Consider the following 27,845-nt stretch of genomic DNA (forward strand, 5'->3'; position numbering starts at 1 on the left):
GAGCACCCTTCACCGAAGTTAAGCTTTACCCTGATTCCATTCCTCCTGACTGAAGATTCCCTCTGACTTCAAAGACATGAAAGTTGAGCATTTCAGGGGTTTAGGTTATCCAGAGAACTCGGAGAGAATATGCTTTGGTCCGAGGCATTCCGTCAATCCCTAGGAATCAAGTAAGCCCCCCAAAACCCTGCTCTCCTACCTAGGGACTCTCTCGAGCCCCAGCAGCCCCTTTGCTCTCGGCTGACCCGCCTCCGTTACTCTTCGGACAGCCCCTCCTCCCTTGGACCGCCGGGGATTGGCGGGCCGGGGGCGTGGGGGCGGGGCCGAGCGCCCTTCATCCCCAAGCCTCTGCTGGTTCTGTAGCAGCCCGGTGCTCAGTCAGAGAGCAGAGCAGACCGCACCAGCCTGAGCCGAGAACCGCGCGTGCCCACCCACGAGGCCAGGTACCACGGGGGTCGTCGGGCTACAGGCTCAGGGCCCCCGGGTGGACCCATTCTTACTGTCCCAGCTGGCGCCTGTAGCAGACTCTAGATAGCTGCTTTCGCCCTGTGCGACCCAAGCAAGCGTCCTAGCCTCCGGCAAGTCAGAACCCGGAGCGCGCTCTAGGCACAGGTCTGCGGACCCGCCAGTCCGGACCCAGTTCCAAGCTTGAACCGGGGTCCTGGGAGGGGCATTTCGTTCACTCGGGGTCTTTCGACAAGACTAGGCTGGACAGCCGGAGGTCAGCAGCCCCTAGGATTGGGGTCACAGAACGCCTTATTGGGCACTCAGGAAGCACCCGATCGGCTTCCAGAGGTATGGCCCACCGGGGCGGGTTAGAGAGGGTCCTGGAGGAGGACTAAAGAGTGACCCGGGGCAGTCCCTGGAGCACTGCCCCGATGGGTTCCTAACAGACTGAGCGACTGGCTGGCACGCCCGGAATCTGGGTATATTTATCCTGGCCTCGTTGGGCAGGGGTTTGAGGGCAGATCGGGCCGGACCGCCTGAGGGGCCGCGGGGTACATGCTGGCCCCAGAGCCAGTGCCATTTGCAGCGGAGCCAGCGGGCACCGCCGGCGCAGGGCTCGCGTGGCTCTTTGGCCTAAGGGCGGGACGTCTTGTGCGCTCCTCCCCACCTGGCGAATGTGCCGGGATATAAGAACTTAGCCCTGCTCACAGGCGGAGGGAAGGGGCCAAGACTCCGTTTGCATGAGCCCGCCCTGGCTTAATTGTCCCCTTCCATTGGCCACAGAGAATGCGTGCTTTTGTTTACACCCAAGGAGGGAGGCCAAGGATGGGACCTGTGGGATTCTTCCCTCCCCCCACCCAGTGACCTGAGCCCTGAGCCCAGGTATAGGCTCCCCAGTGGTAAGGAGGAGGGCTAATCCAATGACCCTGGATCCTGTGGAGCACAGGAAGAACACCCCCTCCCATATCCATCCTTCCTTCTGCCTGTCAGCTCTGTCCTTCCTTCCATGATTGCCTCCTGCCACTGTACTGCCCCTGGAAGAGGCCCTTGGTCTGAAATGGGGGCTTAGTGCCTTGTGGAAGTGAGGCCAGTCTCTTGCAGCTCTCTGGGGGACATAGAGCTAGAGATCCAAGGACAGTTACGTTTTCAAAGGGGAAGGTTCCATACAGCCATGGAAGCCATCCCCCTCTGGGAGCCTCTGTTGAGGGAGGGATCTGGAGTGGATAAGACCAGGCCTGTCACATCTCTGAGAGAACTGGAATGACTGAAATCAGGAGTGGCAATCTGACTTCTTAGGAGTGGAGGTAGGGGACTGTCTCTGGGGAAGGTGGAAGTGTGTTTCAGAATTTCATTGTGTCTGGGCCCATAGAGGCCATGTACTCACTGGCCTTTCAAGCCACTCTGTTGAGTGCTGGTTCTTCTGGCCTGTGTTACAAGCCCACCCCACCCCCAAATCCAGGGATCCAAGAGAGATCATGAGAGTTGGTTGCTTTTGTCCTGTGCCACTGCTCTAGTAAGTAGCCTTAGAGCCTTAGGCAAATGGAGAAACTGAGGCACAATGAGATAGTCTGGTGATTCATGGTCTCTGGGCCAGGTTGGGGGAGAATTTCAAGTTGAATTGAGCGCACCTTGGAAGTCTTGGCTGCGTGTGGGGTCAGTCATTCAGTTTTAGGGGAAAATGAAACATTTGCAAGGGTAGGGGCTGACTGGCTACCAGGGAGACGCAGTTTTGGCATCTGTATGCATGAAAAGCTGGGATGGATTATGCAGTCCATGCTGTGGTAGGATGGTGGCCCTGTGGAAGTATGTTCTTATGCAGATATGGTCAGGGTCAAGCCCCACTTAGAGCCGGTAAGATGGACTGAGGGCTTGCCTGGGGGCTTGAACTCATTCCATTCATTCAACACTTATTAAGCACTTACTGTGTGACTCATGCACACAGTCTTGTGGGTGGAAGAATACTGAAGAGGTGGACCTTTGACTTTGGATGGGAGGACAGGGTGGGGCTCTTAAGGACCAGGCAGGGCTTCTGGAGGCCAAAGGAAAGGACCAGCTGCTGGGCAGGAGGGGCTTTCCTGCCAGTGGCCTAGGGTGGCTTGGTTTTGAATTTCCGCTCTGCAGGCCACGTCCTGTACACAGCCTCTCAGCCAGCACGTCTGCACACGTGTGTGGTCATTGGGAACAGGAGTAACTACAACTGACCATCATTTTTGCATGTCTCATCCATTGTTCCAATAGTAAATCCTCAAGTGCTGGACCAGGGGCTGATCCTGGATGGCATTGTGGCTCTAGTGGGTTTAGCTGCACCCTCTGGATGACATTGTCCCTTGGCTGGTTGGGTCATAACCTGCCCTTGTGAAGATGTAAAGATGCAGTGGTTGCCTTTTTATGGGGTTCTGTCTGGTCATTCCTGCAGTGCCCACTGAGCATGCTGCCCCCCTCACCTGGGCATTCTGGTCTCTTCTCTTTTTATGGTACTGTGGATTGAATCTAGGGGCACTTTGCCACTGAGTTTTGTCCCCAGTCCTTTTTATTTTTTATTTTGAGAACAGTTCTCATTAAGCTGCTGAGGTCCTTGCTAAGTTATTGAGGCTGGCCTCAAATGTGCAGTTCTCCAGTCTCAGTCTCCCAAGTCACTGGGATTACAGATGTGTGCTACCACATCCAGCTCTTCTCCCCTTCGTCTCTTCTTCCTTCTGGGGCCTTCTATCTTTCATTGGCTGTCTCTTGCAGTTTGTCTGTGTCTTTCTCCATTTGGCTATCTCTGTCTGGTTGGTCATCTGTTTCCTACCTGTCTGGTTGACTCTGTTTCTCCCTGTCTGAATGTCTGTTTATCTATCTACATGTAATTTTTGTCTCTCTCTGTGTTTTTCTCTGTCTGTCCCTCTATCCATTCCCATTTTTCTTCTAGCTCCCTGGGCTGGGCCTCTGTCTATCTGTCTAGATCAGTATGCATGGGTGCGTATATTGAATGTGTGTTTTCTCTTCCTGATCTCTCCCAGTCTATCTTCTCTCCCTCTCCTCTCTTTGCTTCTTCCTGATGTTGGATGTCACTCCTCTTCCAGGTTGGCCTTGCCTTTAGCCACCCCCCGCCCCCATCATGGTCTCCAATGAGTCCTGAACTGCCCGTGGCCTGTGTTCCAGCTTTCTTTGGGACCAGAAGTCCGGCTGTCCAAATATTTGGCCACCTCCAGGGGATTCCGGGTCAGCAGGGAGGAGGATGAGTTGGCTGGCGCAGGGTCTCCCCTGCCCCTGGGGGACCACAGTCACGTGATGTCCTGTCCTTTGCCTCAGCTGGGCCGCTGGCTGCACGTCCCTCTCAGCAGGCTGGCAATAGAGTGGGGGAGGGAGGTGTTGCTGGCTCTGGCCCAGTATTTTTTTTTTTTTTTTTTTTTTTTTTTTGAGATAGGGTCTTGCTCTGTTGCCCAGACTGTGCTTAAACTCCTGAGCTCGAGCAATTCTCCTGCCTTAGCCTCTCAAGATGCTGGGACTACAGGTGTGTGCCACCACACTTGGCTGCTGGCCCAGTGTTCAGCCAAGAAGTTCTGGTTGCAACCTCCATTGGAGGCAGCCTGAGCAAGGAGGGTCCACAGCTGGGTAGAAGGCAAAGCCTTAGGTGGCTGGTAAGCATTTGTTGGATGTCTAGGAAATGTTCCCTATCAAAGGAAAGTCTACCTTCCGGTCCCAGCTGGGACTCTCAGATCCTCCTAGACACTTCCGGATGCCCAGATCACAGACACCAGAAAGCCCTGATTCTAGAACCAGGGAGCTAGAGAATGAGGGTTTGATATGGTCACTTTGTTAATGTTCTGGGCCATCAACTTTTCTCTGTATCCCCCCTTATGCACATCATCCCCTCAGAACCAGCCCAGGGCTGGCCACTTGTTGTTATGTGTTGTTGACAATGAGGGAGTGGCAAATGGGGTGCTGCGATCGAAATCTGGGGTCATGGCCTGGGGGAGGGACAAGGGGGTGTTTTAGTACTCTCCCCTGTTCTAACAGCCTCCTACTTGCCCTAGCCCTGGACCTCTGACCTCAGCTCCCAGCAGCCCCTGGCTGTGCCTGGAGGACACACAATTCAAATATGTCGATTGCATCTGGTTTACCCACTGACTTACACTCTGTCTGAGAAAGGATTTTCTTTCCCCTGAAGCCTGAAGAAGCTGGTGGACAGAGGGATAGCTGGGGAGTGTGTGTGCCCTGTCTCAACCAATAAGGGGAATTAAGGATGGTCTGAGTTGGGACTGTGGTCAGTCTTCACTCCTGACTCTCACCCCACCCAGGTATAACCATAGCAGACCTTCAAGCCACACCAGCTGCTTCTCCCCAAGTCCTCCTTGGGCTGAGGTCAGGACTATCTAAGCACAGGAAGCCTGGACTACAGCAATATGCTCCATGGGGTCTATGCCTCCATCAGTGTATGTGGCCACAGGACTAAAGGAAGGACAAAATAGAGGTCTCCCTGTAGCCAGACCACCACTGCAGACGGACTTGTGTCCCTTAGCATTGAAGAGGAAAGCAGGATTCAGAGCCTGAGGACTCCAAGGACCTTGATCCCAGGGCAAAGAGATGTACTTCCTGTAGCAGATGACAGAAACAGTCTCCCCACAGTGGCCTGGATTCCTGGGCCTGGAAGTCTTTAATTAGCCAAACTCAACACCTGCCGAGGTGTGCCTGACGAATTCTCACTCTGTGATGCCTGTGTGGGCAGGTGTTACCTGCCTCACCATCCTGTGGCTCCTGGCCCCATGGCCTTCCCTCTCAATAGAGCAAACAGCTCCCAGAGCAGGAGCCCAGGCCATTTATTTACTACCTGGGTCCACACTGTACCCATGACAGATGCCATTTTGATGACTTGCCCACAGTCACAATGATCTTCCTGCCCTAATGCCTGACCATTCTCTGGGCACCTATGACCTGTTTGGGGGGAAAGGCTTTAAGGAGGCTCCTCACTCTATCCTCAGCTTTAGCCAAGCCTCACAGGAACCCTGGATACCAGAGGTCATGGAGGCCCCGACTGGGGCATACTCTTTTTTGGCTACACACACAGTAAGGCTGGCCAGGCCAGACCTTTGCCTCAGGGTCTAGTCCGGGTTTTCAGCACAGTGGGTCAGGCTTCACTGGCAGCTTTCAGGGGCTTCCCTCTAAGTTTACCCTGACTCCCCAACACAAAGAACTGTGGGAGGCAGCAAGCCTGAGGGGTGAGAGCTGTCAAAGATGGGCTGGCAACTTCAGGTAATGGTGGGGTCCTGAATGCCAGGCCAAAGCTAATCCCTACACTGGCCCCCTGAGTCCTCAGGCCGGCCTTGACCTATGTACAGACTTTGCCATGGTCTCTAAGACTCTACCAGGCTTTTCTGTAACCACAACACCTTCATTCCACCCTTACTGCCTGCCCCATCCCACAGAGCTTTTGCCCATGCTGTGCCCTCTGTCTGAGGCCCTCTTTCCTGTTCCATACCTCAGAACCTCCTACTGGAATTTTAGGACTGGCTTCATCACCTTCCTTGATGCCTCCCTTTTACCCAGTTCCCTTTTTTCTTGTTGTTTTGCTGTGCTGGGGATAGAGCCCAGGACCTCACACATGCTAGGATAGTGCTGTACCATTAAGCTACATCCTCAGGCCCTCTTTCACCTTCTCTGAGTCCCAGCATAGCCAGGCACCGTGGCGTACTCCTGTAATCCCAGCAGCTTGGGAGACGTTGAAGCAGGAGGATTGCAAGTTCAAAGCCAGCCTCAGCAACTTAGTGAGGCAATAAACAACTCAGTGAGACCTTGTCTCTAAATAAAATACAAAAAAAAAAAGGGCTGGGGATGTAGCTCAGTGTTTAAGTGCCCTAAATTCAATCCCTGGTGCCAAAAAAAAAAAAAAAAAAAAAAAAAAAATCTGAGTTCCTGCTCAATTTGATTAATATTTGTAGCAGAAACTATAGGGTCATGTGGAGGGATGGAATTTGTTTTACTATTTTTTTTTTGTTGTTGTTGTTTTTGTTTTGTTTTGTTTTTTCCCCCTTCCAGACTGGAGGTCACTTGAAGAGCGATATTCCATGTCCTTTCTGGAATCTCAGGCCTGCCTGAGACCCAGCAATGACTGGTTATGAGTGAGTAATTGCCACCAGGCCCAAAAGGTCTAAGCCTACCAGTGGGGATAGGGAACCTAGAGTCAGAATCTCAGACAACTCCCATGGCATGGACCATGGATTGGGATCTCCCTGGAGGCAGTGCCTGGCTGCTAAGTGTCCTGATGGGACACCTCAGCCAGTACATAATGCACCCCCTACACATACCAGCCCAGGCAAGCCCTCAGGCCTCAGTTATTAAGACAGAGAAGGGTGCTTTGTCCCTGCTGCCAACTCAGCATACTCCAAGGGCCTGTCCTAGCTTGCCCAGGGCTGGGGGCCAGGCAAGGGCAACCCTGGCTTAATGCCAGGGGGAATACTGGAGGGATTCTAGAGACACGTCACTGGCACCTGTGTGCCCAGGTGGAATCCTTGGAGGGGCTCTGATGGCAAGGCTTAGGCAGGGGCATGAGAACAGGCTAGCTTAGGGAACCCCGGTCTAGGGAAAGAGGACTCAAGAAGAGATGTCAAGGGCTGGGGTTGTGGCTCAATGGTAGAACACTTGCCTAGTATGTGTGAAGCACTGCATATAAATAAATAAATAAAATAAAAGTCCATCAACAACTAAAAATATATATTAAAAAAAAAAAAGAAGAGATGACAAGCCAGGTGTGGTGACACACACCTGTCCTTATAGCTACTCAAGTGGCTGAGGCAGGAGGATTGTAAGTTCATGGCCAGCCTGGGCAACTTAATGAGATCAGTCTTGAAATAAAAAAATGGTTGAGGATGTAGCTCAGTGGTAAAACACCCCTGTGTTCAATCCTTAGTAACAACAACAACAACAACAAAAGATTTAAACATTATGTCCTAACTGGGTTGACTGGAAAGAGAGGGAGGCTCAGATCTGGCAGCTGAGGAGGCAGAGGCATATATGATGCCAGGTGTGGGATCCCCAGGGCTGAGATGCCCAGGATCTGAACTCTGGCCTGGGGCAATGAGGAGATGGTCCTCTAGTGGTAATGTGAGGCAGCCATTCCCAGCTCCCCATTGTCCCTAGCCCTTAGTGTTGGTTTGAGTTGCCTGGTGCTCTAGACTCAAGAACAGACCCAAAACCAGCAGGGTCTGCAGCAGGGAAGGGTGATTCAGGGCAGAATTTGGGGTTCCCCAGCAGAGGAGCACCATGGCCCCAGGAGTGTCTCTGGCAGACCTGCCAGGCAGAACCACCTTTCCTGATCTGCACTCTGCTGAATTCTCCTACTACCCAGTCTGGGATGTCCTGATAGATACTGGGTTCACCATACCCAGATACCTTCTGGGCATGGGGTAGGCAACTCCGGGCCCCAGTGGTGGGAGAGGGGTCAGTGAGTTGTCTGGGCAGTATTCAGGGGAGGGGAGAGAAGATGGATCCTTTGGGATCCAGCAGGGTCAAGCCCTAAGAGCAGAGAAAAAGACACTGATCTGGTGGTCCAGGTTTATCTTCAGGTGACCAAACCCTGTGCTCCTGGCCAGGGACTCAGGGAATGAGGGCTCTGCTTAGGGATATGCTCCTGAATGATGGGCACCTGAGCATTGGGGGCTCCCTAGATGAGAGGAGAGACTACAAGGAGAACATGGTCCTGGGGCCAGGACTGTATGAAAGGTGAAGACCATGAGACCCAGAGAACTGGGCCAGGGAACACCCATTTCCTGGAAGGTCCCCTGAGGGCCTTTCACCACAGTCAGGCGGGAAGGGCCCAGGTGTCCAGTCACCCAGCACTGCCTCAGGCCTCCTGGCTCTGGGAGGGGGGGCAGCCTCTGCGCCTGCTGTTCCCAGCGCCAGCTCTCAGCCTACAGAAGGCCCTTTGTTTTGGCTGCCAGCAGTGCCCGCCGGGCGGCTGGGAACAGGGCCCACAGCCCTCACCCTCTCCCGAGGCCTCTAGCTGTCGGCAGTGCCATTCTAGATTGGCCAGGATGCCCCTGGCACACAGGGCCAGTGCAAAAAACTGTCTCCCAGGATTAGTGTGGAGAGAGGAAGTCCGTCCAGGGTGCAAACCCAGATTAGAATCTGGAAGCCTAGGACTTAGCATTCACAAACGCTGGTGCCATTGGGCTCTGAATTGGATCATCCATATGGCCCTCACTTCACAGATGGGGAAACTGAGGTCCCAAAGCCTTGACTAAGCTGGAATATGTAGGGGAGTTGTCCTGGCAGAGGCGACCCACCAGGATATACCCAGGTGTCCTAGCTGTACCCCCAACAAAGGCAGATCCCAGAGAGGTAGCAGGCAAGTTGCATGTGTGTGTTTGTCCTGAGTGACCTTTTGGGTGGTGTACCTCTGGCCTTACATGGGGAACTGGGCTGTGGGCCATGGAGTGAGGATAACCAGAGGGACTGACTGCTCCACAGACACCTGATTGTTGGTGTGAGAGCTGTGCTCCCAGTGGTGGTCCCTGAGCCATGGAGGTGCCTCTGCAGACAGAGATGGTGGAGCTGGTGCCCAATGGCAAACACTTGGAGGGGCTGCTCCCAGTCAGCACATCCACCGCAGGCAACCAAAGGTATGTAGAAAAGGGACTAGTGGTGGCTTGGATAGTGCACGGCAAGGGGAGAGCACAAGACTCGAACTGAGCTGCCTTCACTGGCCTGTGTTTGCAGGGCTGAGGACTCCAGACAGAGCTGTGTGGAAGGCAAGAGCTTCCTACAGAAAAGCCCCAGCAAGGAGCCACACTTCACTGATGTGAGCTGGGCAGCCTAAGGGGCTTGGGGCCACTGTGGGGAGCTTGGATGCACTTTGGGGAGCATGTAATGACATGCTCATTGGTGATGATGGGAGACTGAGTGACAACAAGAGGGAATGCCACAGTGACCCACTCTTGCTGACTCCTCACCTCACTACCCCATTCTGGTGCCTGCAGTTCGAGGGGAAGACGTCGTTTGGGATGTCAGTGTTCAACCTCAGCAATGCCATCATGGGCAGTGGCATCCTGGGGCTCGCCTATGCCATGGCCAATACAGGCATCATCCTTTTCCTGTGAGTGCCTTCAGCGAAACTTGTATAGATAGTGAGCCCTGAATAAACTGCCAACCATGACTTCCCAGAACCTACTAGTTCCCTGTTCAGTGGGTGGACACCTCTTACATGAACCCAAACCACGGCTACAAAAACATCCACAGCCAGACAAATATATTTCACTGCCCAGAAAACCCACTGAGGCCATGACATAGAGCTGGCCTTACAGGCCCAAGTCTGTTCTACTGTGTTTACATGTGATGGCCTCATGTAACCCCATGGCCAGGTCTTGTGTGGCACACATGTCCTTGGCCTGAGGAATCTGCCCTGATGCTTGAATGGAAAACATGTTTGTCCCAAGAACTCCATAGTCATAGGCTGCTCTTGACCCACAGGGACACTTCTGGGTCATGTCCCATGCTTAGTCAAACAAAATGGTATTCACACCCCCAAGGCCTGCAGAGCTTGCATCTCCACCAAATGGGGAGATGATATGATAGACCTCCTCAGGCCTCCTAGATCCCCTTACCCACTGCCAGTCAGGGGAGTATCTAATGGCTTCGTTTTCTCCATCTTCCCCAGGTTCCTGTTGACAGCCGTGGCTCTCCTCTCTAGCTATTCCATCCACCTGCTTCTCAAATCCTCAGGAATTGTGGGTGAGCCTGCCACCAGCCTGCAGAGGGGTGGAGCTGGGGTGGACTGGGATGAGCTATACCCTAACTGTCCTAATCCTATAGGCATCCGTGCCTATGAGCAGCTGGGCTACCGTGCCTTTGGGACTCCTGGAAAGCTGGCAGCGGCCCTGGCCATCACACTGCAGAACATTGGAGGTAAAGCCAGTGGTTAGGTGGCAAGCAATTAATGATGAACAGGTCTGAGGGCTGGCTGTTTTGGCTGACCCCAGCACCTCCTTCCCCTCTCCCCAGCCATGTCCAGCTATCTGTACATCATCAAGTCTGAGCTTCCTCTTGTCATACAGACATTCCTGAACCTGGAGGAGAAGACCTCGTGAGCCCTGGGGGCGGGGGGAGGGGAGGAAATCCCAGTACCCCTCCCCATGTCTATTGGCCCTGGGGGCCCAGGCTGGGTTTGTGGGAGAGATGAGAGTATGGACATGGAGCTGGTAGAGGGACAGAAAGCTGCCAGCAGAGCCAGCACTTAGTTCCCACTTGTTTATGGAGTACCTAAGGGAACCCTCCCCAGGTGGGGATACCTGGGGCTGGGACCAAGGTGAGATCGAGGAAGCTGGGCCTGCCTGGGCTTGGACCCCGCCTGTGAGCATGAGAGCTTCAGGCTTATCTCTAAGCGCCTACTATTCCTGACCATGGGGTCAGCCCCTCCTCCTATCAAGAGATTAAGCCCGGGTTGTCCTGGTTGCCCATTACTTTAGCCAGCACTGACTGGGCATCAACTTTGTCTTGTGGGTGGGAATCAGAGAGGAGGTAGCCAGGATCTGCTCTTGGCAGCCAGCCCAAGTAAGCACAGGGGCTGTGAGACTGAGTGAAGCTCTGGGAGGCAGGAAGAGTCAGGATACTGCCTCCAAGACCCCACCATCTTTCGCAAGGAGTTGGCCTTTAGGTTTGTCCTAGAAGGATGGTCCTAGCTCTTATCCCCTTATCTCCCTGAATCCCTTGTCCATTTCTAGGAGGTTGAATGGGTGGGATGATGCAAGATGCAGATGCCAGAAGGAACCACAAGGGTTATAAGCAAGCCCCTGAGGCCCTCATGGAAAAAACCACCCCCTCCCAGATAGAAGTCCCTTCATCTCACCCATCTCCCTCAGGAGGCCTGAGCCCAGATCTATGTGTGCTATGAAAACACCAGCAGGGACTGCAATAATAAGCACAAACCATGTGCCAGGCTAGCACATTTGTCCTCACATCACACAGAAGGACAGTGTGAGGGTGTGCCCATTTTGCAGTTGGGAGCAAGGGGACTCAGAGCTATGATCAAATATTTTCAGAGGTCATTCAGTAGCATTGCTGGTGTCCCTAACTGGGGGAGGCTGGTGGCCCCACCCCAGGCCAAGTGGACTTTGACCCTGGCTCCCCATTCCCATCCCTGCAGGGTCTGGTACATGAATGGGAACTACCTGGTGATCCTGGTATCCGTCATTGTCATTCTGCCCCTGGCACTGATGCGACAGCTTGGTGGGTGTGGCAGGGTCAGGCCTTGGAGGGGATGTTGGAGGGACACATGGGAGAGCTTCACTCTCATAGCCATCCTCCCCCTTTCACAGGCTATCTAGGCTACTCCAGTGGCTTCTCTCTCAGCTGCATGGTGTTCTTCCTAATTGCCGTGAGTCATCCTCCATATTGGTCAAGGAAGGGGCAGGTCACCCAGGGAAGTCCTCTGTCAAAAAGAGGGGGCAGGTATTTGAGGAAGCCTGGGTCAGAATAGCTCCTCCAGTCATGATCTAGATGTGGCTTCATGGTGACCTCACAGGCAGCCCATCCTGACTCTGATACCCTCATCCCTTCCCACCCCAGGTCATCTATAAAAAGTTCCAAGTGCCCTGCCCCTTGCCTCTCAACTTGGCCAACATCACCGGCAACTTCAGCCACGCAGAAGTCATTGAGGAGAAGGTGCAGCTTCAAGGCGAATCTGAGGCAGCTGCCTTCTGTACCCCGAGTTACTTCACACTCAACTCACAGGTTTCAACAGGACATGGTGGGGACGGGGGGGCCTGGTGGCAGGGAGCTGCCTTGACACAATCCCATGTGTCCCCAGACAGCATATACTATACCCATCATGGCCTTCGCCTTTGTCTGCCACCCTGAGGTGCTGCCCATCTACACAGAGCTCAAGGAGTAAGTGTCTGTTACTGGAAGAGGGAGTGGGACTGCCTTGAGCTGGTTTAGGGATAATGGATGGGGCCCTGGGGGTGGGGAGGGTAACACAATCCAAGTCACCTGGTCAAAAATCTCCATGGCTGCTATGGAGGCATTAGGGGCAAGAAGGAGACTCCCTCCTGCTGCCAAAGAATGAGGATGTGGTACCAAAATAACCAGCACATGGAGATCTCCAACTGTGGCCCAGCTTGTCCTAAGCTTTCTTCTTCACTGCCTCACAGCCCCTCCAAGAGAAAGATGCAACACATCTCCAACCTGTCCATTGCTGTCATGTACGTCATGTACTTCTTGGCTGCCCTCTTCGGCTACCTCACCTTCTACGGTATGACTGGACCAGTGAGGGCAAGGGCAGAGGCCAGGTTGGGTGACAGGGGCTGGTCAGCAGCCATGATGCCCTGCATACTATAGGTGCTCATTAGGTACATGGTACTTGCCTATGCCCTGCAGCTATGGAGGTGAGTCTGAGTGCACTCCCCAAAGTGTCAGGGTCCACCAGGCAGCTCAGAATCCAATACCCCTGGCCTGCTGACCACCCTCCCTGCTCACCACAGACGGGGTGGAGTCAGAGTTGCTGCACACCTACAGCAAGGTGGACCCATTTGATGTGCTGATCCTGTGTGTACGAGTGGCCGTGCTGACAGCAGTCACACTCACAGTGCCGATTGTTCTGTTCCCGGTGAGCCAGTGGATAGGTGGCTGAACCAAAGGGGAATGGGGCTAATGGGACAGACAGGCTGATGGCTCTTCTCACCTGCCCCAGGTGCGCCGTGCCATCCAGCAGATGCTATTTCAGAACCAGGAATTCAGCTGGCTGCGACATGTGCTCATTGCCACTGGCCTGCTCACTTGTATCAACCTGCTGGTTATCTTTGCCCCCAACATCCTGGGCATCTTTGGGATCATTGGTGAGCATTTGGCCCTGCTGTGGAAGTGGGGGTATTGCCTTAGTTCTGCAAATCCTGGGTGATTTCTGAGTTTACACTCTACATTTAAGTGATAGGTGGCATATGCAGTTTGACTTCCCACCTGAACTTTTGTCCTTAAGGCTATTGTAGGCTCTTTTGAAGCCTGAGAACCAATGAGTCAGTCCTCCTTGCTGGGGGGTAGGGGTGGACTCCAGGGTTCAGAGGCCTCCACAAAGAATCTCACTAGGCTAGGCACATGCCTATAGTCCTACCCTCTTAGGAAACTGAGGGAAGAGGATCACTTGAGCCCATTTGAGACCAGTCTGGCAACATAGTGAGACCCTGTCTGAAAAAAAGAAAGAAAAACAAAAGGATCTCATTGGTTCTTGTCCCCATGACACACACAAGGAAACTGAATTTTAGACTGATTAAAGGAGCAGGAGGGCCACACAGCTTAGTGAGCAGAGAGCCTTGATTCAGTCCTAGGATTACCAAGCTGTAGGCTTGGTGCTCTGTCCACTGTCCCATCACAGGTGGGGTTCTGAGCTGGACTATCAGACAATTGTGATCCATGTTTGGGGTGACCCAACTCAGAACATTGTCTCCCTGTGACTCCTTGACCCCACTAGGTGGGGTCTGATATAGTTCTGGGTTCTGAGTATTATGAGTATCAAGGACAAGATATTACTTCTATGGGTCAAAAATCTGGCTCAAAATGAAGTAAGCAGGAAGAGATAAACAGGGGATGGGGATGTAGCTCAGTGGTAAAGTACTCAACTAGCATGTATAAGGTCCTGGGTTCAATCCCCAGTACCACCACCACCACCACAAAAAAAAAAAAAAAAAAAAAAAAAAACATATATATAATAAAAAATACATACATATATATATATATATATATATATATATATATATATATAGAGAGAGAGAGAGAGAGAGAGAGAGAAGGTTTATTTCGGTCACAGTTTTAGAAGTTCCAGTTCATGATTTTTAGTCTTGCTTCGGGCCTGTAGCAAGCACCACATTATGGCAGTACCAAACCATACACCTCATGCCCAGGAAATAAAATGATAAAATGGAAAGAAGAGATCAGGATCCCATAATTCCCTCCAAGGGCACACCCCCAATGAACCGCCCACTCCTAAAGATTCCACCACCTCCTAACAGTGTCACCCCAGGCCCCAGGGTGCCCTAGCACTTGACCCCTCCAGATCCCTTCAGAATCTCCCAACACATGGACATTCAAGATCCAAACTATAGCAAGCTGTACCCAGGAGCCAGTATCCTTTAGGCTTCATTGCTCCATCACAACTTTCTTTCCTCATTGCAACTTTGTTCACTGTCTTCCCTCTGACACCAGCAGCACCAGCCTTCCATCCTGGTAGGTGGAGATCAAGGGCAGAGGTTGGTGGGCTCCCCAGAATTAGGCAGAGCTCTCAGGTAGAGTAAGACTCCCCCAACAAGGAATGTTTGATCTCATTGAAGGGTCTACCCCAGAACTTTGGCCAGTAGGTGAACATGAGTCATTAGTGACCATGCTTTGTTCTTTGCAGGTGCCACATCCGCCCCATGCCTCATTTTCATCTTTCCTGCCATCTTCTACTTCCGAATCATACCCACTGAGAAGGAGCCTGCAAGATCCACCCCCAAAATTCTGGTGCGAGGGACCTGGAGGCTGGTGGGTTGGTTTAGGACTGAGGAGGCTACCCTGAAGCGTTAGACCTGATCTTCACTTCTGATTCCACAGGCCCTTTGTTTTGCTGTTCTTGGCCTCTTGCTGATGATCATGAGCTTGAGCTTCATCATCATTGACTGGGTCTCAGGGACCGGCCAGCATGGAGGAAATCACTAGGATGACCCCCAAACTGTTTTGTCTAATTGTCCTAGCGCCCCTGCCCAGACTCTCCAGCCCCTACTCCCATCCAGTGGCTAGTCAGGGGGAGAAAGAAAGGGCAGAAAGGCATGGTAAACACTATAGCATTTGGCCCCACCATGGGAATTTTTTGTTAAGGAGCCAGGACCAAGGCCCTGGGGCACCACCTGCAGGGCTCCCAAGCTTCAAGGGCTTCCTGCGCTGTGAACAGGGTGGAGTTATAACCTCAGATCATACCCAAATCCCTTATCTCCCTGGCAGAGTTGCATGTGCTGGGGTCCAGCAACTGCTTCCTGAGGTCACATAGCCTAGGGGCATATAGAGCTGGAACTCAGGCCTGCAGTCATTCTTCCACTGTGCTGCAAAGTTGGGGTCTGCACCTAAGGCCTCATCTCCTCCATCCACTTGCCTTCACTCCTTGTATCCCTTTGTGTCCTTTTGGATACTTGGGCTCAGGCCCTTGAATACTCTTATCCTTTTTTTCCCATCCCCTTCATGAGAGTAGACCCCACTCCATGGAGGGGGGCCAGCAGGTTCTGCTGAGGATAGGGCTGGTGTGGGCACCCCCAAGAGGTGTGGTGGGATTCCCTCACCCTAAGCCTGGACCGTAGCTCACATTCCATTACTGGGAGAAGAGGGACCAAGTCTAGAGTGTTCTGCTCCTGGGAACCAAATACCCCAAGGGCCAGAATGGGATAGGGGTGGGAAGACTGGCGGCCCCCTTTTATAAATATTATATATAAGACCAGCTGTGTTTGATATTCTTGGTTTCTATAGTCCTGGGTTCCAAGAAAGTGGGATAGGGTCAGGACATGGATAGTGATGGAGAGACCCCTGTCTCCTTGCCTGGATGAGGGTGGAGACGAGGCAAGACCCCCACACACACACACCCCATCTTCTACCTCCCAGAAAAACCAGTGGCATGCTCAGATCCAGCTCTGGGCTTGGGCCAAGCTCAACACAGACCTGCTTTCTCACAGGGTGAGGTGGGGAGGAATTAATGAGGCCACAGGAAGTGGGACAGAGAGAGGCCTCCAGAAGGAGGCAACGTGAGGTGCATCCCCAGCAGCTTCACAGAGGGTCTCAGTTGGGGGCAGCTGAGCCCTGCAGAAGCCCCAGGAAGGGCCTCTTGCCCTCCCCTAGCTCCCAGGCTGCCCATCAAACGTCTGTCAATGCCTTGAGTCTAGGGACAAAAGTCCAGGGATTCTGTGCCCCAGTGGGCTTATCTTTTTATTAACAGTAAAATCAACTATGAATAAAGGTGGGTTAGTGAGTCCCTATGTGTGGGGCCCTGAGTGGTGGTGGTGGTGGGGTGGCAGTTCAAGGCAGGGCTGCAAGGAGACCCCAGGTGTCCTGGCCCAGTGGTACCGGGAAGCTGCCCATTGCCTTAGGCAAGTGTGAACCAGCTGCAACACAGCAGGATGGAGCTGTCCAGACCTTGGCATCAAACTCTCATTAGGAGAGACCCTGCATCATACTAGGCCACCAGAGAAAGGACAGCAGGAAAAATCCAGTTTGAACTAGGAAGGCAGCTGCCAGTTTGGGAAACTCCTGAAGAAAGAACTTCCTCAAGCTAGTGGCTGCTTGGCCCATGGCAGTGCCAGCTGGGTAGAGAGGGGGCTTCCTGAATCCTATTCCCATCATCCCTAGGCACCTGACTGCAGCCTGGAAACTCACCCAGGAGACCTGTTGCCACAGGAAAGAGCTGGACACTAGCCTAGAGGTGGATGGGGCCCAGAGTGCCCTGTCATGACAGGCTACCCTCTGGGTTTCTCAGTCCTCTTCCCCATCAGATGGGGCCATAGTCCTGCCTGGAACCCTTGGTTCCTGGGGAGTCGGGGGCAACAAAAGGCAGGGTCTGTCCTGCTAATAGACCTTGGGGGTCTTTTCACATTCTTCTTCCATCCAAAGAAGGCTGCAGGACAGAGCAGCATCAGAACCCCAGGCTGGTGGGATTTTCTAACAGTAGCTAACCACCCCACAACACACACAGGACTGGATTGAAAGGGAGCCTGGCCCACAAAGGCCTCCTCTAGCCTGATCATGGGACAGCAACTCCAGCAAAGAGGGGACAGGTAATGTGACTAGATTCCAAAGCCATGTGCTTATATGGCTATGTGAAATTGTGTATCCCTTGTCCCTGGCTGTTAAATTCCAGCCATTCAGCCTCCATGAGGATGGGTCTTTGGGCCCTTGGGCCTTATTAAGCATTTTCAAATGTTTTGAGAAATTTCCCATTTTTTTTTTTTCTTCCAGATTTTTTTTTTTCTCCCCTTTATACTTTGGAAATTTTGTTCCAAGACCGGGGATATAGCTCAATAGTACAGTACTTGCCTAGCATGCATGAGACCCTAGGTTCCATCTCCAGTACTGTAAATAAAACATTGTTCTGAAAAAAATTTTTGCTTGCTCTTTTTGGAATATTGAGATGGTAGAGTAGCCAGAAAGTTCAACATAGGTATCATCTATATATATTTTCACTGTTTTTATTGTGACTGCTTGTTATAAAAAAATAATACAGACTAGGAAAAGGTACAAAAACAATATTGGTTCCCCTGCCCAGCCACCATCCTTGCCCAAACACTACTGATCCATGTTCGCATGCACATAGTCACCTATCAAATGAAAATGATGCACTCATTCATTCTACAACTTTTTTGTCCCTGTGGTGCTGGGGGTTCAACCCAAGATCTCACGGATGTTAGGCATTTGCTCTACTACAGAGATACACATCCAGTCTTTTAGGAGGTGCTAGGAATTGAGCCAAGCGGCCTTGCATGTACAAGGCACACACTCTACAACTGAGTTCTAACCCCAGAATTTCTCTAAGTGTTTATTGAGACTTCCTATGTGCCAGGCACTCTTAGCATGTGCCAAGTAGAGCAGTGAACAAAGGGAAGACCCCTACCTTCCTTTAACATCCACTCTAGGTAAAGAACTGGACTCAGAACAGAAATACTAAACAAACCACTAGCTTAAATCACATGTTAGAAGATGCTCAGTGCTATGGGGAATAAAATATCAAGGTAAGGGCAATAGGAAACATGGGATCAGAAGGTAAATCAGGGTGAGCCTCACTAAAGAGGCCATTAGGAGATCTGAAGAAAGAGAAAGAAGAAACCATGTGGACACTTTGGGGGAAAGTTCTAGTCAGTGGGATCAGCAAATCCCTGAGGCAGAATGTGCCTGACATCTGAGAACAGCTGGGAGGCCATCGTGGCTGGGGCTGGGTAAGGCAGGAGAAAGTAACAAGGTTGACTGGAGACTCATGAGAGGGTCAAAATGTTGTAGAGCCCTGTCATTCCACCATGAGAATTTCAGAGACTTTTATTATCACTTTGTCCAAAGCACTTTTTACTTACTTTTCTTGTGCTTTCTTCCTTGACCACTGAGGTATTTATAAGTACACCATTTAATTTTGAAATAGCTGACATGTGGGGGTGGGGTTCTATATATCTTAAGGTGATTGATTTCTAATGTAATAAATCACACAGGAAACAGTCTGCATAATTTCAAAATTTTTAAAAAGTAATGGAAATGCTTTTTATATTGATTGTATTGGTTACATACATGTCAAATCTGATCAAACTGCATACTTCAAATATGTGCATTTTATCATACTTTAATTTTACCTCAATAAAGCTATGGAATAAACAAAAATTAAAAAAAAAAAATTTGGAGGGAGCCAGGGTGGTGGTACACGCCATTAATCCCAGCTACTCTGGAGGCTGTGGCAGGAGGATCTCAAGTTTGATAACAGCTTGGGCAATTTAGCAAGACTCTGTCTCAAAAATAAGTGAATATGTAAAAAGAACTTTGGAGTTTGGAGCCCATGGTGGCAGTGGTGGCACAGGCCTGCAATCCCAGTAACTCAGGAGGCTGAGGCACATTTGGGGCCAACCTGGGCAACTTAGTGAGACACTATCTCAAAATAAAAAAATAAAAAGGACTGGGACCCAGGCATGGTGGTGCATGCCTGTAATCTCAGCAACTCGGCAGATTAAAGCAGGAGGATCACAAATCAAAGCTAACCTCAGCAACTTAGTGAGGTCCTAAGCAACTTAGCAAAACCCTGTCTCAAAATAAAAAAAAAAAAAAAAGTAAAAGGGATAGGATGTAGCTCAGAGGTAAAGTGCCCCTTGGTTCAATCCCCAATACCAAAAAAAAAAAAAAAAAAAAGTAAGTAGAATTTTGGATTTTTATTATTTGGGTAAGATGAGAATCAATATTGGATCCTAAACAGAGGAGGGGAGGAGGGGGAAGGATCTGATTCAGTATGACTCTAAATTTTGTGTGGATTATTCTAGCTGCTACACTAAACTCTGAGATAAGGGATGGGGTGAGGGGCAAGAGTTACACTGACACATGGACTACTGTAGTTATTCCAGTCTTGTCAGGTGGCTTACCTCAGGTAGTGGCAGAGTTGGGGTAAGGCACTTGGGAAGGTAAAGGTGGCAGGGTCGCCTGATGGCCTGGATATGGGGAGAGAGGATGAGTCAGGGTGACTCCAAGGCTATCTAAGGGTAGAGCTGCCACTACAGGAGGCTAGAGTTAAAAGCAGGCTTGGGAGGGAGATCAGCATGGCCATGAAGAGTTGAAAGCACTGACTACATCAAAGTAGAGATGCCAAATCAGCTACTTTTGTGTGCTGCAAGCTCAGTATTGGCTGGCAGTGGAGCTTTGGGTCTGAGAGGCAAAGTGAGTAGTACTTAAAGCCATGGGCCTGGACAAAATGGGAAGAAGTTTAGACAGAAGAAGGCAGCAGATTGCACTGAGCCCTGCAGAAATGAGGCAGAACAAGGTTAGGATCTGCCAGCAGTTGGGAGGAAAACTGGAGAGTGTGGTGAAGGGGGAATCAACAAAAAAGAAATGCCAGATTCAGAACCCTGTGGTCACTAAGGATCTTGTCCAAGGCAGTTTTGTGGAGAGAGAGGCAAGCATGAGTGGGTTGGGTAGAGGAGAAAGTGAGAGGCAGGAATCACAGAGAGCAAATATAGACAACTTGTGTGAAGTGAGAGGGGCAGAGACAAAAGTGGTTTTTAAGAAAGATTGGAAGCCCAGTGCAGGGACACATGCCTGCAATCCCAGTGACTCCAGAGGCAGGAGGATTCCAACTTTGAGGCCAGCCTCAGCAACTTAGTGAGATTCTGTTTCAAAATAAAAATAAATAAATAAATACAAAGGACTGGGGATATAGCTACATGGTAAAGCATCCCTGGGTTTAATTTCCAGTATCAAAAAAACAAACAAAACTGGAAAGAATGAGGGAAAGAATGGAATAGGCTGCTCAGGTGTGGACTAGAGCTAGGTGAAGGACTTCTTTTTTTTCCCCTTTTATTTTATTTTATTTATTTTTTATTGTAAACAAATGGGATATATGTTGCTTCTCTGTTTGTACATGGTCTAAAGGCATACCATTTGTGTAATCATAAATTTACATAGGGTAATGTTGTTTGATTCATTCTGTTATTTTTCCCTTCCCCCCACCCCTCCAACCCCTCTTTTCCCTCTGTACAGTCCTTCCTTCCTCCATTCTTGCCCCCCTCCCTAACCCTAACTCTAACCCTAACACTAACCCCTCCCACCCCCCTTTATGTGTCATCATCCACTTATTAGTGATATCATTCGTCCTTTGGTTTTTTGAGATTGGCTTATCTCACTTAGCATGATATTCTAGGTGAAGGACTTCTATGAATAGAATGCTAGAGAAACAGCTGGAGGATCATTGTGGGAGGCTGGACAGTGAAGTCTGCACATTAGAAAGTGTGCAGGATAGCTGCTGATCTCTGACCAAGTGCTGGTGACCAGGACACTATGAGTCCCAGCTGCAGCCCAGGAACAAGGAGAATGTGGAGAGAGACCCAGGGTACTCATCCAGAAGTTTGTCTTGATCTCAGAGAAAAGTCATCCAGCAACTGACTTTCTTTCAAACAACTTGGACCCGTGATAATTTACTGAGAGTGACTTAGTAATAGAGTATCCCTGGAAAAAATGTAAAAGAACAAAACTGCTTTCAAAACCACACAGTGGGGCTGGGGAGATAGCTCAGCTGGTAGAGTGCTTGCCTCACAAGCACAAGGCCCTGAGTTCGATCCCCAGTACCGCAAAAACAACAACAACAAAAAACCTCAAAACCACACAGGACTGCAAATTCTCCATGCCAGGCACGGCTGGGCCAGGACAGCTTTAGCCAGAGATCTAAAATCCCACATCTGCGAGAGGCGGCCTCTGCTGCCCCCATGCGATCAACCGGAGTCTGGGTTTCGAAATGACCCACCGTAATACCTAGACCAGTGGCTGGGACCCTCTAACCCTTGGCCCTGTCGCTGAGCCCAGAGACTCCAGAGCACTTCTGAAAGTCTTCGTGGTTGGTGCACCAGGGGAAGACAGGCAGGAAAGTTTCGGGTGGGAGGGAGATGGACCTCTACCCTACACAACGTGGGCAGGTGAATACTGCAGGGAGTCAGCCCAGGTTCCCTACCAGCTGCCTGATCTTGGAGGGGTCCCCAGAAGAGGAAGGGGCCAGACCCCTAGACAACCCCCGCACTGGGAATTGAAGTCGGGGGCGTTCTACCGCTAAGCTACATCCCTCCCCCAAGATCTTTCTGTTTTTAATTTCAGACACGGCCTCACTAAATTACAGAGGTTGGCCTCGAACTTTCGATCCTCCTGCCTTTGCCTCTGGAGTGGCTCAATTAACAGGCATGCGCCACCACGCCTAGCTCGACACACTCTTGATTAAGCGTTCTGGGAGCCCGTCCAAATATTACCCAGCTCCTCTCTTTATCCTGTCCACGGCTTTGGGGTCAAAATCCTCATGGAATGGGAGAAACCCAATGGTGCACTGGACCTGGGCTGGCGCGGGCGACGGGTTCCAAGACTCTCCACCTTCAGGGACAAGGGTCCAGCAGAGAACCACTCAAATCATCTAATCTCCGCGAAGTGGTAGCAGAGAGGGAGGGAGTGTCCTGAAACAGAGGGTGTGAAGCAACAGGACGGAGGAAGCAAAAAGCCGGTGTCACCAGACATTCTGAGGATCGGCAGAGTGCTGCGTCCGAGGCCCGCCTGGAGGCGCCGCTGCCCCGCGGAGCTTTGTGCAGCTTCTGGTGGCCACCGAAACCTCGCGCTCCGGCCTAGAGAGGCCCCGGAAGAGGCGGGGCAGAGCGTCCCGAGGTTGCTTCCGGATTCAGCCTGGGGCTTGGGGCTAGGATCCCGGGGGCGGGGTGTGGGTCAGAGAACTCGTGGGAGGTAGAAAACCGGGGAATTTGAGGGGCCTGCAGTGGGCAGAGACCAAGGGCAAGCAGCAATCGTCGAGAATGCTCAATGCGAAGCTCTAGGCCGGAGCTCCCCAGCCATTTATGTTGTGAAAATACTGGGGTCCCTTGGTAGTTTAGCACTTCCCAAGACCGGGTACAGGGCCCCGAAGTCTTCTTAGAGATAGAGAGGTGGAAGGGATACCCCTGAGGAGGTGGAGAGTTGGGGGAACCAGGTATGGGGATGCAGGAAACTTTTTTAGAAGGATCTTTATATTGGGTGTTTGAGCATTGTCCATTTGGAGAAGCCAAGCCTGCAGAGAAGGAGGCTAAGAGGGGATCAGCCTGCCCAAACCTTCTGGAAGAAATAGACTTCCCGGTTATGTTTGCACCCCACTCCCAAAATTTCTTCTCCCAGGAGACACAGGACATCCCTGTCCCCAAGGACTTCACTCCATCACCCTCATGTGGTGACCACCCCCTGCCTTCTTTCTGGTCCTCTAGGCCTTGTCCCTCATAGCCGGAGGGAACTTTAAAATATCAGATCTCACCCAGTGCAATGACACTTGCCTGCAATCCCAGCTACTGAGAAGGCTGAGGCAGGAGGATCACAAGTTCCAGATCTGCCTGGGCAACTTAGTGAGACCCTGATTCCAAAAGGACTGAGGATGTATCCTAGCATGCATGAAATTCCTGGGTTCAATTCCCAGTACTGGAAAAAAAAATATTACTCAGCTTTTAAAACTTTTCCAATGGTTTTCACCACACTTAGGACACTTCTCTTCCTTGTCCCCATGTCCCTGATGATCTGGCCCCTGCTGATCTCCACACCTTGGTGCTAACCTTCAGCCTGGCCTATTGCAATGACATAATGCTCGCCTTTATGCTGATTGATGGCTTCCCAGAAGCTTGTTCTCCAACATACTGGGCAGCAGCTCCTCATTAGGCTCATTCCTAACTCTCTATTTGGCTTTGGTTACAGCATTCCTCCCTGTAGGGTAGAGCAATGCCCCCTTGCTTCCTGGGCTCAATGACCAACTTTCTCAGGACAGATTCCCCTCTCTCCTCTTCTCTCTCTCCTCCTAGTCATCACCTGCAGGAAGCCCCTGAGCCCAGGTGGCAAGGTGCACCTCACTGGGCAGTCTGTTATTGCATCACCTTCATTAGGGCTGTTTTTGCTCCTTCATTAAATTAAATTCCAGGAAGCAGTGCTAATGACAGCCCTAACGAGTCACGGGAGAGGCTACCAACCCAGCCTTTGGACAGCATGGTAAGGAGGACTAGGCAACAATGTGAGCAGAGCAGAGGCTCCTGGGGATAGAATTGATTATCATTTCCCAGACCCTCCAAGGACTGTGGGCTTCCCAGGGGAAGTGGCCTTTGGAAGCTGTGTATGTGGTAGGCACAGTGGCAGATTAGATCATGAACTCTTCAAGGACAAGGAGCTAGAGGGGGGCTTAGTTCAGACCTTGCCCTCAAAGCCCTGAGGGCTTCCTAGAGCTACCAGGACCCTAGGCTGTCAGACACCCTGAGTGCCAGGACCAATAGAATTCCCTACCACAACATCTCCTGGGGACTTGGGAACCCCGTGTGTGCCCTGCTCCTCCATGATACCTCATAGCAGGCCCCTTTCACTTCACTGTCCTCTTGCTTTCACTGTACTGGGTATGCCTTTCTTTTCTTCTTTCTTTTAATTTGTACTAGGGATTGAACCCAGAGGTGGTCTACCACTGAACTACATCCCTACCCCTTTTTACCTTTTTATTTTGAGGCAGGATCTTGCTAAATTGCTAAAGCTAGCCTCGAACCTGTGATCTTTCTACCTCAGGCTCCAAAGTCTTTGGGATTACAGCCTCCTTTCTGGCCCAGGAAGAGCCAGCTCTTTCCTACCCCAGGGACTTTGTATTTGATGTTACCTCTGCCTGTCACTGTTTTTCACAGGACAAGACTGGTCCCTTTCCATGATTCAAAGCCACCACCCCCACCCCCACTTTCCCCTGCACACACCTTCCAGTGACTCTGTGTCACCCTGTAGGCTTCCTCTAAAACTGAAATTCCTTTCCCTGTTTACTTTTTTGGTATGTGCTCCTGAGGGCAGGGTCCGCTTGCCTCCCTGGCCCTAGAATCTCAGCATACTGGCACCAGTAAGTTCCCAGTGCTTGAGCAAATGACCCTTCCCCTTTGATCCTCCTGTGCTCCAACCTCCACACCCATGTGTCAGGTGGAGGGAGCAGGGTCTTTCCTAATCCAGAAACCTCTGGACAAGGAGTGCTGGATCCTGAGTTCTCTAGGCCAAAGCCAATTACCTGCAAAGGGGTGAATGACCAGGAAAGGGAGTTTTGGGACCCAGGCCCCCCTGGCTTGGGACTGCTCCTCTTCAGGGAAGAGGGGACTGGCAGGGAGTGGGGAGGGAAGTTGAGATAGCTGACTCCAATCTCAGAACTGCTGCTGCTGCTGGGCTAAGAAACAAGAAGGGGAAAGTTCAGGGGATGCACCCAGAGGTGGAGCCTAGTTTAGAACTGCTAGGAGGATGTGAGCTCAGGCCATTAAAATCCTCTTGTAGAAACTGCCAAGGCCCCGTCTCCGTGGTGGTGATCTGGTGGTCACAATTCTTTGGCTAGGTCCCCCCTGCTACCTAGGAACCATGGAGTTAGGGTTAGGCTCTTGGTCAGGATCTGGGGTTGGGGGGGTAGGTCCTGCCTGGTTTTGGATTCAGGAAGGGAAGGGATGCAAACACACCCACTCTGAAACTGCCTTTGGGGAAGTTTTGGCAACTTCCCTTTCCTGGAGTCTGTAGGCTGGGGTGTCACAGCCCACTGCAGGGGTCTCTGTTCCACACCCTGCTAGGGACTGCTGCTTTATAGCAACTTAGGACAGGCTAGACCTGGTCTGTAGCCTGTGGAGAGCTCCAAGGCTATTCTTTCTGTCAAGGTGAGCCAGCAGCTCCACTTCTTCACTCCAGCTGGAGTACCACTTTCAACTCTGCTCTGTGTCATTCCACTGTCCTTTTGGTAAAGTCCAGGTGGTGCTGGGCCCAGTAGGCAGAGGGACAAGTCATGCTTCCTCTGGTACTCATGAGGCCCTGGCTAGGCAACCACTCTCTGCTCCCAAAATGACCTCTCCCAAAAGAACTTCTGGATTCCAGAGTGTGAAGGAACCAGGGTACCTTTGCTGTTCCTCACTGGATGACTATGGATGGGATTTGGTTGATTTAGCTGTAAAGTAAAGGGTTTCTCCAGCTCTGACCCTTTATTTTCTCTCTGGTAATTCCTTAAGACCTACCTTCCTACCTTTACATGTGCCCTTCCCTTTTTCTGAAATGTTCTTCCTCAAGCACTTTTCACCTTTACCAAGAAAGCTCCCTGACCTTCTAGGAACCGTTAGTTTTTCTCCCTTCTTTGAGCACACAACTGTGGTGAATATTTTTGTAGTGATTTATACCCCTCTCTGTTCCAGGATGAGATTCCCCCTCCCCCAGTAGGGTGAGATAGAGTTTGTGTAACTTATTCATTTAATTTGATAAATACTAATCTTGCCAACTACAGTGGGTCTGGAACCAGGGACTTGAGTGGGGGATACTCAAAACCAGGATAATAAGGGGATCTGGCTGGGGAAGGGTAGGCCCTGGGACAAAGGGAGTCAAAAACGCCCAGCTCACAGTCAGGAAGTGAATGAATGCTGGCAGGGGTGAGGTGGGGTAGTGATTAATGGGGTTGGGGATCAAGGAGGAAAAGCTAGGAGATAGAGTAAGGTAAGATCCATAGTTGGAGTGTTATTATGTTGCAAGTGGAAGGAGATGAGGTGGACTCTAAGGGGGACAGCCTTTATAAGGGCTTTACTGAAATTACTACTGTAACAATTCATCCATATTGAGGGTTTTCTAATACCATACATGTTCTGAACATTTTACTTATGTTTCCTCCCTTAGTCCTCCCTTAGTCCTAACCTCAGCATATGCGTTGAGTGGATACAACTGCTAAACCCATTTTACTGGCAAGAAAACTGAGGTGCAGGAAGTTTCTGGCATTTGTCCTTGTGGCCAGCAAGGTTTTTTTCTTCTTGTTCTTATTGGTTTGTTTTGTTTCCTAGTGATTGCCCCCCAAGGGAGCTTTATCACTGAACTACATCTCAGGCCTTTTTATTTTCTATTTCAAGACAGGGTCAAACTTGCCACCCTCTTGCCTTAGTCTCCTGAGTTGCTGGGATTACAGGCGTGAGCCACTGTGCCCACCTAGTGCAGCCAGAAATTTTGCAGACTGTTTCCCAGAGTCCTTGCTGCTAACTGCCACTCTACTGCTTCAGTCTCCTGTAGTATTCAAACCATTGTGTATGGGCTTTATTCTCAGGGCACTGAGGAGCTAGATGAGGTTTGAAAGCAAGGCATTAATGTGGAAGATGGATTTAGGGGGGAAACAGGAGAACTAGGGAGGAGCCAGGGAGGCCTAGAATGGGAAGCAGTGCAGGGATACATTTGAAGGGGAATTGAGGAGGGGAAGAGGCTGACAGCATGTTGGGGTGGGGATTAGGGGTCATGGCTTTGGTTGGTGGGAGGCTCCAGAAGCAGGGGACAGTGCAGGTGGGATTTACGCAGCTCTAGGCAGGGGTTTGAATAGCCAAGGTGTCTGGCAGAGACCTCAGAGCAGTAGTGGATATAGAGGTGGCAATCGGGAGAAGTCAGACTTGAGACGATTGAGTGGGTTCTAAGCCCCTGGAGTGAGAGGTGTGTGACTGGAGTAGCAAGCAGAGGCCTGCCATAGCCCTAGAGACCCCCAAGGAGATGTAGAAGGAGCAGCTAGAGGTTTGGAAGCAAGGGTTGGTGAACTCCCTAGGAAAAGCACAGAACTAGAAAAGAGTGACTGACTCAAGAACCATGAGATTGACTTGGGGCTAGGAAAGGCCATGCCTCCTAGTGGCCCCATCCTGTCCCACAGCCATAGATTGGGGTCTGTGTCCTGCCCACCTCCCTTGAGCCTGGCCTCCAAGGGGCTGACAGGTTCTTTTAGTTGCCTGGCAACTGAAAGAGCTGTTGGCTGTTGCTAGGAGCAGGCTGGGGAGGCCAGAGGAGCGAAGCTCTCCAGCACAGGGTGGGGTAGTGGGGGAAGGGGCCCGACTTGGAGTTTGTAGTCTGTGCTTAGACTGTGTTCTCTATGCACACATATTTATAATGTGTTTTGTGGATTTGGGATATGTTAGAGGTTATCCCACAGGTGGATGTATACAGCATATTTTTGTGTCCCTAGTGGGCATTATTGTGTTTGCATTCTGCTTGTTACATGCCCATGGCAGGGACTGCTTGAGCTTTGTCTTTAGGCAGGAGGAACCCTGGGGGAAATTTTGGAGGATTACAGCCAATGACTCCTCAACTAGGAGACTTTCAGATAGGGGTATGCAGACACTCCAGAGAACACAGACAGCTTGAGGACTGGGAATTGGGATAAGGTGTGTATGAAGGTAGTAAGGAGG

General features: G+C 51.1%; 1 protein-coding gene across 1 annotated transcript; it reads left to right on the forward strand.

Annotated features, from left to right (window-relative positions):
* The first annotated feature begins 297 nt into the window (after window positions 1–297).
* On the forward strand, window positions 298–18,795 carry SLC38A3 (solute carrier family 38 member 3). The gene is made up of 16 exons (XM_079155559.1): window positions 298–443; window positions 8,896–9,047; window positions 9,145–9,226; window positions 9,405–9,520; window positions 10,082–10,155; window positions 10,237–10,329; window positions 10,426–10,507; window positions 11,567–11,649; window positions 11,739–11,797; window positions 11,989–12,153; window positions 12,230–12,309; window positions 12,573–12,673; window positions 12,903–13,027; window positions 13,112–13,256; window positions 14,810–14,913; window positions 15,004–18,795. Exons 2-16 carry the CDS (start codon window positions 8,947–8,949, stop codon window positions 15,106–15,108), a joined length of 1,515 nt encoding a protein of 504 aa, XP_079011685.1. The 5' UTR covers window positions 298–443; window positions 8,896–8,946; the 3' UTR covers window positions 15,109–18,795.
* The last annotated feature ends 9,050 nt before the right edge of the window (window positions 18,796–27,845 follow it).

This window comes from Sciurus vulgaris (assembly GCF_902686455.1).
Source record: "Sciurus vulgaris genome assembly, chromosome: 10".
NCBI classification, from domain to species: Eukaryota; Metazoa; Chordata; class Mammalia; order Rodentia; family Sciuridae; genus Sciurus; species Sciurus vulgaris.